Raw genomic sequence first — 20,335 nt, 5'->3', positions numbered from 1 at the left:
GAAGAGATTTTAAGTACAAAATATATTTTATATATGTACAATTCAACTATAAAACATTTCTAAAAACACTAAATCAACTACAGAAAACAGAAATATAAAATTAGCTACAAACATTTATTTTCAAATACTACTACCAATTTTGAGATCACTATAATACTAATTTATTTTATGTTATAGATGTGGTGTGAACAATTTTAATGGAAAATGAGGGAAACGAGCGTTAATCTGCTTTTAAATCATTAGATCAAAGAGCCTAATGAACTCAATGATTCGAGTAAAGCGATCAGTCGCTCTATATAATGAAACACAAATAACCGAGGGCGACCTCTCCCCCATGCTCGGGGGATATTTCATTTAAAAGCCATGAGCTTACGATTTTTTTGGGATATTTTTCGATAAAAAAATACACAGAAATTCAGTCAATTGAAAGGGTCAAGGGTTTGATTGAATTTCGGCAGAAAACGCAGATTAAATTCGATTGGAAGGGTAACAACAATGATGTTTCGGTTATGTAAGCTGTTATGAATAAACGTACTAAGTTATGTAAATATCTATATATCGTATTACTAAAGCAAAATATTAACAACTAACGTAATAGGCGATAAATATACAATATATTTTTTTTACTCACGAATATTTATTCGTGATAATTAATTAATATCGAAATAGATCGTATTATATGATACAATTTTATTTTAATAATGAGCTCATAAGAAAATATCACATATGCAAAACAAACAGTTCTTGGTAAAAATTAAAACTGAAAACATCCTATTTGGATTGCAATAGTTTGTTTTTATTTACAATTCACTAGCGATTAGAATAAACATAACATTCCAAAAACAGTAATCAAAATGCTTGTCTTTAAGTATTGGTCTTATATTTTATTAAAATAAGAAGTCAATTTAGTTATATGTATGCATGAATTTAAATATGATTTATCTTTAAACTTCTCTAGTAAATATATATAAATAAGGTCGTTTTATGCCAACAGCAGTCCAACACGAGCGTGGACCCCGCAAGCCCAAACTACATCCAGGATCGCTAATGGGTCACCCTTCCATGAACCATCACTCTTCGCACGTCCAGTCCAAAGATTCCTTGAAGCTGTCGCCACCTGGACACTCCAAGTTCCAGCTGCAAGTATCTCCAACGTCGGTCTTCACTCCACTCAGTCTTTGCGGATCCAGTGGAAGTTCTTCGGGAGCAGCCAGGAGTCCACTGAGCTCTGGTTTAGATCCACCGCCGCCGCCTCCACCACCGCCTACGTTCTTCCAACCGCCAGGAGGACTCGCCCCTCCGCCAGGATTGCTTCATATATTGATGTCAGCCGAAAAGTGTCAGGTGATAAATCCTTTAATAAATTATATTGTATTAAGCAATTGGCGCGATTGCGTAATTATCCATGATTAATTGTAGCTTGATGCCGGTTATTCCCAGGAGCTGGTGTGGAGCGCCAGGCAACTTCAGTTGCAGGGAGATCCGAGCACTGCTAGACCTCCTGCTCCTCTTGCGTTGTCATTGGCGCCTACTTGGGAAATTTTGCAGGTATTTTATTCTTAGCCATAGAATCGAATAAGAAACATTTTCACAATACAATACGTAAACATAAATATACGCGGAAAAGTCAAAGCAAGCATCTGATTGGTGTTCGTTAGGGGTGACTTGTTGACGGACCGCCTTCTTCCCCCACCACTCATACTCGCTAGGGGTTGACTTTGTGACTGTCTGCCTTCTCATTGGTCGATGCATCTTAACGCCTTTAAATCATAAGATTTTCAAAGTGTTTCATAAGGTGTGCCAAGTCATCTGAATGGTCATTTGATTATTTAATTCATAGATAATATATTGTAATATGTCAGATACAAATATTAAATAATTTATAAATGTTATAAAATGTCTTGCGGGATATATACAAGCAACGTTCTTCCGTTTTAAATTAAGTAAAGTAATATTATTGTAACAATTAAGCTTAAATAAAGATACATTATCACTTTTACTAAATCAAAATTTTGCAATAGTTATCTATAAAAAAATCTAAATGAAATGGCTAGTTCAAGTTCGACTGATTTATCATATGAATCTATTTAATTCTCAAAAATCATGGTAAATTTTTTTAACAAAAAACTTTATTTATACTTATAATAAAATTATTATTTTAATTAAATGGCTTATGAATATTTTTTGTAAAGTAGCAATGGCTCAACTAAAATACTATTATATTTTTAAATATAAAGTTATTTGGTAAAGTATAGGTATATGTTCTCTCAGATAGACCAGTTTGTGAGAATCACGAAAAGCGCAACATTTAATATTTTTATCTTTAATTTTTTTATAAAAAGTCGTATAATTTCTATATAGGTTTTTGAGAAATTATCTATGAAAATGCGCGGCGAGTCCGAGAAATAAATTACCCCTTAGCTCTTCCGTATCTATTACTATTTGATATTTATATAAGTCTTTATATATAAGTCCCGGGAAGCAGTGGTGTAGCTATGGGGGGGGCGGAGGGGGCGGCCTGCCCCGGGCGGCACTTGCTTAGGGGCGACATATTCGCGATGGGATCGTCTAGTGTGGTTCTTAACCCCGAATACACTAAAACATATATAAATTCACGAATAACAAAAGTTTAATAATAACCAATTTATTATTTTAAGAAATGCTGATTTTATGACCCTGTAAAAAATTTATGAGGGAAGGGGGTGGCCATTTTAAGGATCATTCTGGGCGGCACATAGCCTAGCTACGCCACTGCCGGGAAGCCAGACAAAAACAATACAGTACCGGAAATTCTTAAGAATCAAGACTTTTGTTTGCTTATCGGTAAATTACAGCGAAAAAATATTTTTGATAAATATTTGTATATACGTTATAAATGGTGTTTTTTTAGAGGTATAGAACTCTAACATGAAATAAAACACATGGTACTTACTGGCTTTATTGGAAATATAATTTTAGGCAACTAGCAGTGGCGTAGCTAGGGTATGTGGTACACGGGGCGATCTTTAAAATTGCCGCCCGCCCCCCATACATTTTTTGCATTGTCATAAAATCGACATTTCTTAAAATAATTATTTGGTTATTGTTAAGCTCTTGCTATTCGTGGATATATATATATATATATATATATATATATATATATATATATATATATATATATATATATATATATAATATATATTTTAATGCATTTAAGGTTAAGTACCACACTAGATGATCCCATCGCAAACATGCCGCCCCCAAGCAAGTGCCGCCCGGGGCGGCCCGCCCTCATCGCACCACCATAGCTACGCCACTGGCCACTAGTGTTTAAATATGCTTTCGGGTGTATGGGCACTGATTTTCGACCATCGGCAATAACGCGGCGAATGTTGGCTTCCAAGTCGTCCATCGGCTCTGGTTTATCGGCGTAGACTAGCGACCCAACAAAAAATAATCCAAAGGTGTTAAATCACACGACTTTGAAGGCCTATCCACATGTTCAATACTCAAAATTATGCGCTCATCGAATATTTCCTTCAAAAAATTGATTTTGGCGCGCGCTGTGTGGCATGTTGTGCTGTGTGTTATTGAAACCAAAGCTCTTCCACATTAATGCCATTCAATTAGAGAACAAAAAAGTCAGTAATCATGTATCTATAGCGCTCTCCATTGACTGTAACGTTCTTGCCTACATAATTTTTGAAGAAATATGGACCAATGATTCCACCACCCTATAAAGCACACCAAACAGTGACTTTTTATGAATTTAATGGCGCCACAATAATGGATTGAGGATTTTCTTCACTTCAAATGCGGCAATTTTACTTGTTGAAGTAACCATTCAAAAAAAATGAGCCTCAACGCTGAACAAAATATTGTGGTAAAAATGATGATCAAAAGCAATCTCGTTTTCGGCCCAATTACCGAACGAACGATGCACACGATGGTCAAGCAGCTTAAATTCTTACACGAGCTGGATCTTGTAAGCTTGTAAACCAAGATCTTTCCGCAAAATCTTCCATAAAATGGATGGACACCACAAATATAGTTTTTCAACTGTGGCCATAATCTTTATTATAATTAAGAATTAATTTAATTATACTTGAAGAGAGTTAAGAAGATATTAAATATTAATAATGAAAAAAATCATGTTTTCCAAGTAATTTAATTTTAAAATTTATAGGACACAAGGTGAAAATAAAATTAATTGATTGAAATAAGAAATTAATAAAAAAACATTCACTATTTTTAAAAGAATTTTATTATTTCCTCAATAATACACATATATTCCAAAAATAATCAATTAAAGGCCAAAATTATTTGTAAACAATACAATTTTTTTTATGTATTTAAAATTTGATCAGTCAGTCCCTTGTGAATGTCTCAATAATTTGTATGCAATGAACGTCTATTGAAAAGAAATAACTTTCCTTTAAAACTTACCTTTCCTTAAGCCGTGTGAGTAATATTCGTATGAGTAATCGCTTTGTGACAAATTTTCGTATGAGCAATTTTTATGTGATAAATTGTCTTGTGACCAATGTTCGTGTAAGCAATAGTCCACGTGGGCAATCTTCCTGTGACCAGTTGCCATGCTAGCAATAGTCTGTTTACAGAATAAGAAGTATATCATTTAAATTAGTGTCATCTGCTACAAATATTTTACTTAAAATATAAAGCATTTTGACTCATTAGATTTTACGTATGAGATGTCTTTACATCAAATATATGTATTTTTTAGGAAACTACTGCTCGCCTTCTCTTCATGGCAGTTCGCTGGGTGCGTTGCTTAGCTCCTTTTCAAACTTTGTCCAGAAGAGATCAGACCTTACTCTTGCAAGAGTCTTGGAAGGAGCTATTCTTACTCCATTTGGCACAATGGTCTGTTCCTTGGGAATTGGGCGCATTGTTAGCATGCCCCCAAGCTAGAGATCGATTGCCGAGAGATCCCATCACAGAAATGGAAATTAAAACTATTCAGGTAAGTCTAATAACATATATGAAATATTTTAAACTATAATAAATTTGTGTTTATTTATATATTATATTTTATTTACTTATAGGAAATCCTCTGTCGCTTCAGACAAATATCTCCGGATGGCAGTGAATGCGGTTGCATGAAAGCAGTAGTTTTATTCACTCCAGGTGAGCTTAAGCAAATTATATGTATTGATTATAATATTATGATGTTTATTTATGTCTTTAATTATATATTAGAAACGGCTGGACTAGTAGACGTCCAACCCGTAGAAATGCTTCAAGATCAAGCACAGTGCATTTTAGCTGACTACGTTCGTCAAAGACATCCACGTCAACCGACAAGATTTGGAAGACTTTTACTACTTTTACCCTCTCTAAGAGCTGTTAGACCCACAACAGTCGAACTGTTATTCTTCAGAGACACTATCGGCGATATTCCGATTGCACGCTTATTGGGCGATATGTATCACATGGATAAATATACAGGACATCCTTAAGTATAATTATTACATTTTCCATTTTTGTACATACATGTTTAATATTTTTTTGTAACATAGAAATATTGTAAATAAAGTTTTGCGAGTAATCATCGGGATACATTTGTACAGAATTCATACTTAATAGCTCTGAATTATTATAAACTATTATCAAACAAATTAAATTTCTCGATTTTAATTAAAATATAATAAGTGCATGAAAATCATGTGTGGAATAGTATGTTGATGCATAAGTTTTTAATTATTTTTATAAGGCCAGAAACAATTGTTTTACTATTCTATCTAATAACTATAAAGGACACTTCCATTTAAATTTAGCAATCCAGCAACAAAGAGCTGTTGATAACAAAATGAAATGTCTTTGAATAAGTGCATTAAAGTATTTTACTTACTGCATTTATTTATATACTTTTCAAAAACTACTGCTTTTTGATTAATGGTATAAAAAGTACATTGTATATTATAAATTTTATTGTGATATATTAGCAAATACTTGAATTGGTGAACAGAAAAAATATTGTTCTACCACAACAGCAAATATATAAACTTGCATGTAGGTTGTCACCTATATTACATTAACTGTTGGAAAGCATATAACATAATTTGGCTAATAAAACTTCTGAAAAAATTTAAAATATATTTTATTTTATTTTAAAAACGTGAAATCTATTGCATCAATCCAATATAATATTTCTCTTAATTGTTTAAATAAAACAAAAAAACATTATATTTCATAAATATAATATGACTTTTAAGCTATAATTGTTTAAAATTATAATGTAAATATAATCCAATGTTGAATTATATTATAGTTATTTGTGATTGTTATGTAAAATCATTAAAATTTGTAAAAAGAAAATATTGATGGCTTGTTCATAATTGTATTCGATGTCTATAAATATTGTTAATAAATGTCTAAATAAAAAATGAGCATATTCTTCAATATATCCAGCACAAAATAGTGCAAATAAATAAAATTATAATTTATTTGAATGCAATTATTATTTATTTAATATAATAAGTTTGTTGTTTAATTGCATTCGCATAATAAACATGAACACGAATAGCACATTATAAAACTATTTAATACTTTATTCCGTCACTTCAGTTATGTTAATACGTCCCATTTCTTTAACAGGTTCAACATCACTTAAATCAACTAAGTCGTCATCTAAATCGATATTTGGTATGTAAGAATTGGATTTATCCGCTTCCTTATTTACTTCTGGACGTGAAATATCCAATTTGACCCAAGAACCTGGTTCTGATTTATGTAATTTTATCTCCACTTTTGTTCCATACATGCTGGCGCTACTCTCACTAACGTTGATCACCTGAAAAATGAAATATTTTCATTAACTCTTATATCTTATTATATAAAACAGTGTTTTATCAATTGAAATATCAATAGTATTTTCAAGTTAAAAAAATACTTATGTATATAAAAAGTATTCAACTAATTATATACATATGTATAGTCCATCCAAGATGTTAACGCTCATCATCGTTGTTGGAAATAAGGGTGCATGTACGCATGCATGCATACATACACAGTTTTCTGCGAATTTGTTTACACCGATAAGAGAACGTTACCAAAACTAAATCAGGGCTGTTTTAATGGTAGGGTGACCATACGTTGGAAATTGAATTAAAAATTATAATGTGTAAATAATTGTCATGTTGTGGTATTTTGTAATCAATAAAATAATTCCTGTAATATTCTATTGGTATTTTTTTAAATATCATATTGAACAGATATTCAACCTGGAGAGCGATTTCAAAACTACTCTCATGTTTTTGTGTTAAATATGTATATATATAAACAAAATAATTAAGAAAGTGATATTTTACATTTTCCTCCACAAATTAAATTAAAAAAAAAAATAATTCAACTTGTAATTTCACACGGTCAGCCTATTGTACTTCTCACCAATACTATATCGATGAGCGTTCACATCTTGGACAGACTGTATATATTTATGAACTTCTCAAATAACATTTCATATTGTCGATTTGGAAGAAAACAACTCAAAAATAGTTATTGTTAAGAACACTATAAGTTTATGTAGTAATCTTGCTCTAATGTTATTGTAAAAGCGTTACTTTTTCTAGGTTTAATCTACTTTTTAGCCCAAAAAACATTGATGCGATTATTGTCTTGCGTTTGTAATACAAGTGGAGATAAAAACTCAGCTGCAGGAAAAATATGATATAAAAAAAATTCTCAAAATAAAAAGATCCTTAAACAAAATGGTTGTCAATTATGATTTACAATATTGCTTGTAAATCATAATTGAAAAAAGAGAAAGAAATAAACGAGTCCTTGCACGCGATATTATCTGAAGGATTAAACATTAACACTAAAAATAAGAAGCGAGCAGATCTTTAAATTGACAGATTCTACATTAAATGAAAAATATAAATACTATTATGCTTATTTTGATATTCTTGTAAAAATCGATTAATTCTGTGTTATGTTCTTTCAAGTCGACTATATGTAGATATCTATAAACAAGTAAATATTTAAATAAAGTTTAAAACCTTTTTTTTATTATTTTAATTGTGACTAGCTTCAAAATAATTACAAGGATCTAGATGTTTATTTTATTATTTATCATATAATTAGCTCATACCCCCTTTAACTCCAAATCTAAATTAAACTTTGCTCCACCCTCATTAGGAAACTCCAACTGAATACACAAACGAATCGGATTGATCTTAACCCAACTTGTCATCGGATTATAATCTTTCGCATAAACGGCTACCATGACATAGCTTCCAGTCTGATGCCAGTCCCATCTACATTTCACAGCGCTTGTCGATTCGACCTAAAATTAAATAAATTGTTGCATCGAATTGCATATTATTGCACATATATCCAGACTAACCTCTTTCTTCCATTTGTGTGAACCTTTGTTACAACCGACTTGATTCAAGAAAGCGTTGAAATCCGTGGTGCGTTTCTGGCAGCACGACCAGTATTTCAACCCTTCATGAAATATTGGAACGCCTGGATGATGAACGCATTCTTCGTCGTTACTCTCCGGACCTAAGTACTCTCCGCCACAACCTCCGTTTTTACACTTGGTGCCAAGAATGATACTAGTTTCAAAAAAAATATTCCCTTCAAGTTAGGTAATCAACGCTACACAATTTATTATTGACATTTAAATTATTTACCAATCAGCAGAAAGAAACTTATCATGAATTTTATTACTATGCGGACAGCACTCTGTTTTCTGCTTTAAAATTTCGGCAATAGACGGCCTCAATTTAGTAAGAGGTGCATCAAACGGTGGTCTTTCCATCCTTACATGTGTTTCCACTGGTTTTCTTACGTTAACTTCCACAGGAACATGAGCATTTTCTTTATCTACTACAGACTTAGGCATTTCTGGAGGTTTCTAAAAACATAAGTACTCTCAGTAACTAACATTCATTCTTAGTGTTAGCTATGAATATTACTTCATTTGAGTGTTTGGAGAAAGAGCATCCTTTAATATTTAGAAATTCTGTAAAATCAACGCTCTTCTTATTACAGCAAGTCCATCCTTTATATGCATCATGGAAGAATGGTAAGCCAGGATGATGTTGACAAACATCTGAAATACAAATTAAAAATATTATTATACATATGTTTATTTTAAGAATGTAGTACTAGCCGTACACTGTAACACCTCTAATATCACCACCATAATATAATAATTACATTAACTTTTTTTAATTTTTTTGTGATTTAAGAAAATTGAAGGTGGATTAATGGCTAAAATAGTAACATTTCCTCCCACGCGATACATTCTTAGATTAACCAGGGTATATACTGATTATTTTAGTATAAAATCAATTTTTAATGAAAAATTTAACACAATAAACTTGATGCACAATTGATAGTACGTTCGAAGATATAAATAATCTTCATGCTTCAATATAACCTAGAAATTTCTAGATATAGACTTTACCTTCGTTATTATCGTTAGGGTCGAATATTTGGCCACAACCACGATTATAACAGTTTAATTTGGTAGACATGTTCTTCGCTAGGAACTCGAACGCAAAACTTAAAATTAGAATATGAAAGAAAACGGCCGTACACCACAGCACTTGGCGCCGACAAACGTCAAAGTACGACAATATCGTTGCCAGAATGCGTCATACAAAAAAAAATTAACAAATGTTGCTAGTACAAAATATTATTTTTTTATTAAGAAAGCATTTGTAATAATTTATTGTTATCGAGGCAAAAATAAACAATATATTTTTTGTGTTATGGGGGCCGATTTAGATTTTTATTGGCCAAAACTGGTTGGCACTTGAGTAGCACTGACGTGACAATTATTCTCTCTCGACTGGCAATCTTCAGGCGATTCAGACGCGTGCTGTCGTGCGCGCGCCCCGTACTTGTAAACAATGTAAACAACTCATACCAATAAATAACTACTGCAGCGGCTTAATCTGTGTATAATTGCCACCCGTCACCATCACCATCCCTAAAGTGTTATAAGCATTACAACGATGTTGACAGTATTACCAATGTTTGTATCAAAAAATGTGACAATCTGTTTTTATATTTATTTCCCAATTTTCCCATCGCCGTTTATTCTCACCCAAAACAACTGTTTTTACTTTTTTAATTTTCAATAAAAAATACTACTGCACTGGCTCAATCTGTGTCTAATTGCCACCGCCCCCTCCCGTCGCCAAACAGATATTAAAATTAACCTTGTTCAAACCACTGTAAGCTCTAAACAAAAGTAATTTTCACCTTTAGTTAAAAATATATTTTAATTATTCTAAAATGCTACTGAGATTTTTTAAATTAAGACTTTACTAATTGCTAAATAGATAGAAAAAATACATATGGCAACGAAGCCAAAATTTTGATAAGTAACGTTTTTATCTCTCCCCCCCTTTTCTCCTGAAAAATTAAAGTGTTTAATATTATTGAAACGTGTCTATTCTAGATAATGATATCAACACCTTATGTGGGGAAAACTTTTCTTGAATTGCATCAAAAGATTAACAAATGCTTGGCGTGAATACTGCCAGTCAGTTCTGCTGGGGGCTTTACGGGGCCTCGGGAAAATATGTGCGTTTACTTATGACATGTATGAAAAAATAGAATCATACGAGAGTATACTGGACCCCTTTATGTCCGGGGGTCTTGTGAAAAATCCCGACATTTGAGCTGACCCTGCTGCTAATGATCTTCCTCCAAAATCTAATGCTAACGGCTACTGTTACTGCTACTGTCTTTAAATGTGTTTAGAATGTCGACGCCACGCTCAGAAGCCAATGATTATGAACATTTAATTTGATTTTGGCCCTAACAGTTGCGAGAATGACCAACAACGTTTTGTTACATAAATACGTGTGGCATAGTGGCAATACTGCGGTCGCGGGGGCAGTAGTCAGCGGGACGCGGTGCGGGTGCGACGCAACCACAAGCTATCCGGGCAGTATGGCGGGAATGCGCATTTGTGACGTGGTGCGACCGTTCAACGGCGAGGGCGACGTTGTGGCCTGGTTCGCCAAGCTGGAGCGAGTGACGAAGCTCCGAGGTGACGAAAACGTGGCGGCCATCGTGCCATTGTTTCTGGAGGGACGCGCTAGCACCATCGTCGACGCGCTCAGTGAGACAGCGCAGAACGACGTGGGCGCCATTAAAGCGGCGCTGTTCAAGGTGTTCGCTCCTGACGGCAGAAAGGCCTACACCATGCTGATGAAGCGGAAATGGGATGGCGAACACCCAGAAGTGTTTATGGAGGAGATGCGGAAGCTCGCGACGGTCGCAGGCCTCAACAGCGATGCTTTTTTGTCGCGCCATTTTGTTCACTGTTTACCAGCTGAAGTGGCGACCGCTGTTGGGACGCGCGACGCGAGCGGAACGGCAACCCCGTCGGAGTTGGTCGAGTTCGCGAGGCCACTCCTGGAGCAGTACGTGGAGCGGCAACCCAGCATGGAGGGCGCTAGTGTCGGGGCGGCGGGAGCCGCTGTCAGCGGCGCGAGACGAGCGACGAACGACGGCGCGGGGAGAGGGGGCAGCAAGAAGTGCTTCCGATGCGGTGGCCCACATCTGCAACGAGACTGCAAGACGAGGGTGGAATGCTGGTCGTGCGGTGGGTCGGGCCATTTTCAACGCGATTGCCCGGCGGGAAAAGAGGTCGGGAGGTCCAGTGCGCCGGTGGGTCTCCCAAAGTGAACGTCGCGGCGTTACCGATTGTCCCTGCGACGATCGACGGACGGGCCTCCCGTGCGCTCGTCGATTCGGGATGCGCTCAAACAATAGTGTCGTGCCGGTCGGCAGGAGTAAAAAAGACAAGTGCAGTGACAGTAATAACAGTTGACGGCTCGAGAGTGCGATGCACAGGGACAAAGACAGTGAATCTGACGATCGATGGTCAATCGACGACTGTCGAGTGTCTCGCGATGGAAAATCTGCTGCCCGGCGTGGACATAGTGTGCGGAATGGACGTTATTCGGCAGTTCGGGGGGGTGCAGATTTGCGGTGACAGTGTGCGATTTTTCGGCAAATCGTCGTCTGCGCCGGTCGCGAGGCGCTGGCGAGTGCGAGTCGGTGAGAGACAGATTGAAGCGGCCGCAGCTGCGAGTTTGCCCCCTGCGACAATCAAAGATCGCGATTTTAGCGCAGCGTTCGATGGCGAGTCATGGACGGCGACCTGGAACTGGAAAGACGGTCCTCCGGCGATGCTAAGGAACAACGTCTCTCACTACAGCAGCGTCGAACGAGAGGAACTTCGTGAGAAGTTCACTGCTGAAATGCAGAAGTGGATTGGCGAGGGATGGCTGCAACCATGGAGGGCGGAACAAAGAGGGATTTTGCCGCTGATGGCTGTAGCTCAGCCGAATAAACAAAAAGTTAGGCCGGTACTTGATTATCGCGAACTCAACAAGTTCGTGGAGTGCAACTCGGGGATGGAAGCGCCTGCGTGCGACGAAACTGTGCGCAAGTGGAGGCGAATGAGAGGACCGCTTAAATTGATCGACTTGAAGGCGGCTTATCTACAAGTCAAAGTGGACGAGAGCCTGTGGCGCCACCAGCTGGTATGTTTCGAAGGAAAAACATACTGCCTTACGAGACTCGGCTTTGGACTTAGTAGCGCTCCGAAAATAATGAGTCGAATCGTGGAGTACGTACTATCGCAGGACGCGGAGGTTCGACGAGGGACCGATAATTATATCGACGATATAATTGTGGACGAGAGCATCGTAAAAGCGAGTCGAGTAGAAGCACTCTTGAAGAGATTCGGACTAAAGTCAAAGCCGACGGAGAACCTGGACGGCGGACGAGTGCTGGGATTGGAGGTGAGACGGGACGCAGACGGAGACCTTCGTTTTAGGCGGGGAAACGCCATTCCGACGCTTGAGAGGGGAAATAAAATTACGAGGCGAGTGCTATTCTCCATCTGCGGAAAGTTGGTGGGCCATTATCCGATAGGCAATTGGTTAAGAGTGGCCTGCAGCTTCGTAAAGCGTGCATGCGAAGGCACGTCGTGGGAAGACCTCATCGGTAAACGAGCAGAGAAGGTTATGCGAGAGATCCTGGCCAGAGTGGATGCAGAAGATCCAGTGCGAGGGAAGTGGAACGTTTCGCAAACGGAGCATGGAAGAGTTTGGTGTGACGCGAGCTCGATTGCATACGGTGTGGCGCTCGAAATCGACGGAGAGGTGGTGGAGGACGCAGCTTGGCTTCGGAAACTCACGGATGTCGGACACATCAATGTAGCAGAGCTAGATGCCGTCCTCAAAGGAGTAAACTTGGCCGTCAAATGGGGCATTCGGAAGCTAACAATATTGACAGACTCGGCGACGGTCGTTAGTTGGCTGAACTCCGCGTGTGAGTCGGGACCGAAGGCGAAAGTGTCCGGCGCCGCAGAGATGCTCGTCAGGAGACGACTGGGCGTCCTACGCGAACTGTTTGATGAGTACGGTATGGTCGTAAAAATCACGTTCGTACCTTCTCATAAAAACCGAGCGGACGCCCTAACCAGAGTCAAGAAGTCCTGGGTGGACCAGGTCAGAAGAGCTGAACCAGTCTGCGTCGCCACCATAAAAGAACTGCATGACATGCACCATTTTGGAGTGGAGCGGAGTCTCCACCTCGCGCGTATGGTTGCGCCCAGCGCCACCCGGGGTGAAATCGAGCAGTGCGTACGCCAGTGTCAAACCTGTCAGCTGATCGACCCGCACCCGACGAAGCACGACGAAGGCGCGCTCGGAGTCGAAGAAAACTGGATCAGGCTAGCGATTGACGTTACACACCATCAAGGGTGCCAATATCTCACAGTTGTGGATTGTGGCCCAAGTAGATTTGGACTGTGGAGAAAGTTGCGCTCCGAAACTGCGCTCGAAATCGCGACAAACCTGGAACAAATATTCTCCGAAAGGGGGCCGCCTCAAGAACTTTTAATGGACAACGGAACGGCGTTTCGATCCGAACGAGTAGCCGAGCTGTGTCAGCAATGGAATGTTCGGAGAAGATTCCGAGCAGCATACAGGCCTCAGGGAAACGGAATTGTGGAACGCCACCACCGAACAATCAAGAGAACAGCTGCGAGAAGTGACGTGTCACCGACCCGGGCAGTGTTCTGGTATAATCTTGCACCGAAGGATGGAAAAGACGCCGCCTCTGCACCGGCAAGAATGGTGCATGAATACATATGGAGACACCCGGCGGTAGCGGTTGAGGAACCACCGACGGAGCAGGCGAGATTTGAGGTCAACGAGATGGTACTAGTCAAGCCAGCTCAACCGTCGTGCACGAAGACGTGGGCCAAGGGACGAGTAACAGGCGTGATATCATCAACCAATGTTATCGTAGACGGAATCCCACGGCACGTCTTAGACCTGAGAAGAGCCCCGGAGGAAGAGCATGGCACCAGATTGGTCGAAGGTGCGCTATTGCAGGCATACGGTCCTTCGCCGCATCGAATCCCAGCAGAGGAGGCCCCAACCGACCAAGAAGCCGTTCGCAGACCAGCACGACAGCGACGACGGCCTCGCTATCTCGAGGAATATGTATGATGAGGGCATCAGGAGGGCGTGTGGCATAGTGGCAATACTGCGGTCGCGGGGGCAGTAGTCAGCGGGACGCGGTGCGGGTGCGACGCAACCACAATACGATTTAAAATTTAAAACTTAGTTTTTTTATCACCGTAAGCGTGTTTATTTCCCAAATGTCGGTTAAAAATGGCAAATAACCTTTATAAGTGATATTTGGTGTATTTGCAATCATATGAATATTGCAAAGCAGAATTAAATTTCAAAAAATTGTTTCTCCCCTATATTAAAGATCAAACATAGATGAGAGTTTATATCCATTGCTTTTTAAGCGTGGTCCCAGCATTTTAACAAGTACTGGATATGGCATTCGACTCTCAAAACCAACTTTTTAAAGTGATAATAATTTTAGACTATGTTGCGAAGCATCATCTATATCATTATGAAATATGAGTCCAAATAATATTTTTAATTAAGATTATCAGACGTCTTCCTTTGAGGAGGATTGTCCTTCTCAAAATTTTTGTCCTCTTTTATCCTTAGGCCCACTGTCCACGGAGGCGTCGCTGCATAGACGCATATTCGTCATTGTACGCTTATTGTATGCCTGCTTGCTGCGTACATATAAACTAACGAAACACTGTCGACGGAGCTGCAACTTTACGCACACGAAGCTGCATACAAGCTTCATGACGACAGTCGTCAAGCATGTCAGACGCCCGAGCGAGCTGTCCACGGGACGTCGCTGCATAGACGCGTATTCGTCATTGTACGCTTGTTGTACGCTTGTTATACGCTTGTTGTACGCCTGCTTGCCGCGTACATATAAACTAACGAAACATTATTTGACTTCCCACCTCACTCCAAGCTTTCTAAGTAATATCTTTTCTTGCATAATTTGCAAGATTACTATTATAAAGACACTGGTACTTTTCGACGATCTGAAAAAATTAGCAGCTGAAATTGCGATTGTTTTCTACACGTTCACGCAGTTCGATACGCCCGGGCGTCTGACATGCTTGACGCCTGTCGTCATGAAGCTTGCATGCAGCGACATGAGCGTGACGTTGCAGCTCGGTCGACAGTGTTTCGTTAGCTTATAATATAAAGTTAGTTTATAATATAAACTAACGAAACACTGTCGACTGAGAAAGCTTGAAATGAGGTAAGAAGTAAAATAATATTTCGTTAGTTTATATGTACCCAGCAAGCAGGCGTACAAGCGTACAATGATGAATACGCGTCTATGCAGCAACGCCTCCGTGGACAGTGGGCCTTAGTTGTTCTTTTTTGTCCTTCTTAAACAAAAATTGTTAGGATATCCTTTAAACAAAATTTTCCAAGATGAGCTTTTTAGATCTCGCAGTAATTCGTCCTCGTCACACAAAAAAATCCGAAATGGCCTTTTTATTTTTAGTGTCTACTTTTGACATTTTCAAAATCTGGTTACCATATCTTAATGCATCCTTCTAAAATAATATAACCTAAAAAATAATATTAAAAATAACATGTGTAATGTAGAATAATGCACGTATACAAATTAAATACGAAAAAGTTTTATAAAGCTTAAAATAAATAATAATATTTTGTATTATGTAAACACTGATAATTGTCAATTTGACGTTTATCGAACAACAGAAAATGTGAAGTGATATTTACTTTGAAATATTTATACGAACAAAGAAAATTACAAAAATGTCGAACATTCAACTAAAATTCCACCCAATTATCAATTCTGTGCAGAGAATGGCTTTATACGAAACTAAAGCGGTTTGCACAACTTTTTTTTGTAAAAAACACTTTTATCAACATATAGTACTTAAAATTACTATTATTTTAGAGGTTTTACTTAATTGGCTCGAACAACACTCAGACAAGATTTAGAGTTCTCAAAATTGACCGCACTGATCCTAGAGAATTGATAATCGTCGATGACAAAGTTGAATATAATCAACAAGAAATTCACCAATTAGTTGATATGATTAATCACGGAAATAGATCAGCCAGAGGAGGCGAAGTTGCCAAATTAGTTTCCGCCTTTGGACTCATCGGTGAGATTAATATGTTTAAAATAATATATTTAATTTATTAAATACTTGATATTTCAGGTTTTGTCAGATTTTTGGAAGGATATTACATCATACTAGCTACTAAAAGAACTAAAGTGGCTGTCATTGGATATCATTCTATATATAAAATATTAGATTCATCTCTAATATACATTCCTAGCGATTTAACGAGACCGAAACATCCAGATGAAGCTCACTATGTTAGATCTTTTCAAGCAATAGATCTATCGACTAATTTCTATTTCAGGTTCGATTTCCTCAATATTTTAGCTTAGATAACATACTCAAATAAACTAATTATATTTTTTTTATTGTGTAGTTATAGTTACGATTTAACACATTCACTCCAAGTTAATCTTGCTCCGCCTCGAGAATTTTCAGACAACATTTGCCCTTTTACACCATCACCTGAATACATGCAGTTGATTGGTTCCTTGAAAAATTATTCTTGCGATTGCAAATTACACAATTGCACCTGTGATTTATCATATGAAAATAATAAAAAAGAAGACGATCTGTTTACTATATGGAAATCGCAAATCAACCATAGGAATTTGTCAGGGTAAATTATATTGAAATTGTATTTGTATTTGACTTTTACATTTATTTTAAAAAATCTTAGAAAAAAAGCTTCAATGGAATTTGGAATAAGAACTGTACCTGAATGGAGATTTGTTTGGAATAGTCATCTTCTCTTACCGGTTCATTCTCAGCTTCATCCTGATTGGATAATATACATTATACACGGATTCGTCGATCAATCCAACATGACAATATTTGGAAGATCTGTTTATATAACAGTCGTGGCTCGGCGAAGTAATAGATATGCTGGCACAAGGTTTTTAAAGAGAGGAGCTAATTCTGACGGAGATGTAGCTAACGAAGTTGAAACAGAACAGATGGCGCATGATTCAATGGTATCGTCTCTCAACACTGGAAGGTAAAATGTTAAGATCGAATATGATTAGAACCTTGCCTAATTTTTTTTTTCGATTAACAGATTCAGTTCTTTCGTTCAATTGAGAGGATCAGTGCCTGGGAATTGGTCTCAAGACAATTCTAAAATGGTACCAAAACCTGCCATTTCAATAGATTTAGTCGACCCGTATTTCCAAGTATCTGCCAAGCATTTCAATCAATTGTTTGAAAGATATGGATCACCTGTCGTCATTTTAAATCTGGTTAAAAAAAGAGAAAAAAAGAAGCATGAGTCTTTCCTGAGCGAAGAATTGAGTTCTTCTATAAAATATCTCAATCAATTTCTACCTCCTGAACATCTAATTCAATATTTTCATATCGACATGGCTAGAATGAACAAAGGCAAAGAAGCCAAAGTCTTCGATAAGTATGTAATATTTTTTTATGCAAGAAATGTATTTTTGTAATTAAAATTATTTTTGTAGATTGACTGAAATTGCTCATATGGGCATTAAAAAAACTGGAATATTCGTTAGTGTCGAACCGACGGGAGAATCATATGGTGTGCCTGGTCATCAAAGAGGCAGATTACAAACTGGCATTATTCGCGTAAATTGCGTCGACTGCTTAGATCGAACAAATACAGCTCAATTTGCAATCGGAAAATGTGCACTAGGATATCAAGTAAAATAATATAAATTATTACAATAATCCAACATATATTTATTGTTCATATCTTATTAGTTATACGCTTTGGGATTACTCGATGAACCTACATTAGAATTTGACACAGATTGTGTTAGAATGTTGGAGTGTTTATACGAAGATCACGGCGATACGTTAGCATTGCAGTATGGTGGATCACAACTAGTGCATAGGTATGCATAGATTTATTACATTATTTGATACAATATTTAGCTGTTTTAAAACTATTGGTTTTCTTAGGATTAAATCTTACCGCAAAACTGCTCCATGGACGTCTCAAGGCAACGACATCATGCAAACGCTCAGTCGATATTTATCAAATGCGTTTTCTGATGCTGAAAAGCAAAATACTATAAATTTATTCCTCGGGTTGTTCGCTCCTGATGTGAGCAAACCTCCAATATGGGAATTCACGAGCGATTACTACATCCATCATTATGATTCTTTAAAATACAGATCCATCAATAAAAAAAGGTATACGATAAAAATGTTTGGAGGCAATCCAAACTCTGGTATTTTTAATATATGTATGGTATGGCAATTTAACTCCTAATAAAATTAGCACATAATAAATAAATAACAGTTTTAAAAATAGAGGGTAACCGATCATTTGCTATGGTAAAACTCAGATCTTTTGAGAAAGAAAAGCATTAACCCAATGCCTACGTAGAAAGGTAATATTCACCAGTTTCCGTATGGCAAAATCACGAGAAAGCGTTTAGAATTTCTGATAATCGTTAGAAAAAATATAATTAGCGAGCATTTCAGAGGACGTATGATGAAAGACTTGACACAACTGTTTTTAAATTTTCAGTTTTGTATGAATGGATTGTCTTAATAGTTATTAATATATATATATATATATATATACATATTTAGCGATCCTCTTGGAGACTGCATGCACTGCCTGCCCCTGTGGCATAGTAGTTACGCCACTGGACTACTCTCATGATCATATTTTCAAATACATTTAATCAATGTTATTTTATAGAATGCCATTAACATTATGGTGGAAACCCAAAGTCCACAAGTACTTACCAGTCTCATATGTCGAAATGCGAAAAAAATGTTACGAAGTAGTCGGTTTGGAAGGTTTAGGTGACGGCGCTCAATCTTTAGAAATGGTGGACGCTTATCACGATTTCCATAGACCTTCTGAACTGAGCTTCATGGCCGAATGTTATGGCTATATGGTATGTTATAGGTTTGCTTTCATAATATATAATAATAATGTAATCTTAAAACAATTTCACGATTTAGATTTGTAGCTCTGTCGGTAATTTCATGCCACCACACACAGCCAACATAAGCCCGTTTGTTATGAGAGGCCGGCCTTATGGCCAAACCAAACGAGGACCGTCTTCGAAGAATCCTGGCCTATCTGGAAGAGCGAGCACTAGTTCAAACAACTCTAGCGAGTTAGTAGCAAATATAAATTAATAAGAGTGTATTAATAATAACTATCATATTTATAGCTCTAATAGTGAATCATCATCTGACGACGATATAACCAGTTCTAATCCAAGCACCAGACAAGTCAGTCCATCGCCCGTTAAGAGCGAACCACCAACAGTTAAATTCGAAGATTTTGACGAATGGGATCAATTTCCGATTGTCATCAGAGAATGTCGCGTACCATTGAAGAAACCATCCAGAACAGATTTGGCCACGTAAATACAATCATATTTGTTGTATTATATAATTTTATATTTAAATTCTTGTTTCTTTTAGGTATAAAAGATATGTAAATACTGATAGAAAGTCTAGTAAAATCAGCAGTGCTCTAGGAACAGTTGAAATTAATGTTTGTACTGCTTTCCCGATCGATAGTTCAATTTCTGTTATACCTCCTACTGTAAGCGAAGCGTCCAAAGAGATATATGAACAATATGTGAAAAGATATGATGGGCCTTCTCAACCGTCAGCAATATCTTTGAGGCAATATTCTAATTATGTGAACTTTACGCTGTGAATATATACAATTAAAATATTCATATATTTTTTGAATATATCGAGGTCAAAAGAAACTTATATTTAGTTATAAAAATAAAAAAAATGCACCTTGTTGAGTTCGCCCATATCATATCTATATATACAAAATATTATGTATATCTATATAAATAAATTTAAATATTGATAAAACTTGACGTTTTTCTGAAGAATGTG

General features: G+C 37.3%; 4 protein-coding genes across 4 annotated transcripts in view; 3 read left to right on the top strand and 1 right to left on the bottom strand.

Moving 5' to 3' along the window:
- Nucleotides 1-6,386, top strand: part of dsf (nuclear receptor dissatisfaction) — a 32,816-nt gene extending 26,430 nt beyond the window's left edge. Inside the window, exons 3-7 of the mRNA XM_088195006.1 lie at nt 995-1,344; nt 1,441-1,548; nt 4,724-4,963; nt 5,046-5,127; nt 5,200-6,386. Coding sequence (XP_088051132.1) covers nt 995-1,344; nt 1,441-1,548; nt 4,724-4,963; nt 5,046-5,127; nt 5,200-5,459 — 1,040 coding nt within the window. The 3' untranslated portion in view covers nt 5,460-6,386. The remainder of the gene's footprint in view (nt 1-994; nt 1,345-1,440; nt 1,549-4,723; nt 4,964-5,045; nt 5,128-5,199) is intronic.
- A 56-nt stretch (nt 6,387-6,442) lies between these two features.
- On the bottom strand, nt 6,443-9,608 carry mora (cysteine and histidine rich domain containing protein). Its single transcript, XM_088195005.1, has 6 exons — nt 9,419-9,608; nt 8,925-9,061; nt 8,640-8,863; nt 8,348-8,561; nt 8,093-8,287; nt 6,443-6,793 (listed from the first exon to the last, which is right to left on the bottom strand). Exons 1-6 carry the CDS (start codon nt 9,486-9,488, stop codon nt 6,551-6,553), a joined length of 1,083 nt encoding a protein of 360 aa, XP_088051131.1. The 5' UTR covers nt 9,489-9,608; the 3' UTR covers nt 6,443-6,550.
- A 1,225-nt stretch (nt 9,609-10,833) lies between these two features.
- On the top strand, nt 10,834-14,602 carry LOC148230694 (uncharacterized). Its single transcript, XM_088194294.1, has 2 exons — nt 10,834-12,470; nt 12,720-14,602. Exons 1-2 carry the CDS (start codon nt 11,517-11,519, stop codon nt 14,499-14,501), a joined length of 2,736 nt encoding a protein of 911 aa, XP_088050420.1. The 5' UTR covers nt 10,834-11,516; the 3' UTR covers nt 14,502-14,602.
- A 1,465-nt stretch (nt 14,603-16,067) lies between these two features.
- On the top strand, nt 16,068-20,196 carry FIG4 (polyphosphoinositide phosphatase FIG4). The gene is made up of 13 exons (XM_088193923.1): nt 16,068-16,247; nt 16,318-16,528; nt 16,586-16,793; nt 16,866-17,108; nt 17,169-17,486; nt 17,547-17,891; nt 17,950-18,148; nt 18,209-18,342; nt 18,410-18,643; nt 19,161-19,362; nt 19,430-19,587; nt 19,645-19,839; nt 19,901-20,196. The coding sequence occupies exons 1-13, from the start codon at nt 16,173-16,175 to the stop codon at nt 20,139-20,141; spliced, it is 2,763 nt and encodes a 920-aa protein (XP_088050049.1). The 5' UTR covers nt 16,068-16,172; the 3' UTR covers nt 20,142-20,196.
- Nucleotides 20,197-20,335: the final 139 nt, after the last annotated feature.

Source organism: Plectrocnemia conspersa, unplaced genomic scaffold (genome assembly GCF_051122295.1).
Source record: "Plectrocnemia conspersa isolate PC_06_02 unplaced genomic scaffold, ASM5112229v1 ptg000010l, whole genome shotgun sequence".
NCBI classification, from domain to species: domain Eukaryota; kingdom Metazoa; phylum Arthropoda; class Insecta; order Trichoptera; family Polycentropodidae; genus Plectrocnemia; species Plectrocnemia conspersa.
The sequence above is the reverse complement of the archived record's forward strand: the minus strand, read 5'-3'. Positions and strand labels throughout refer to the sequence as shown.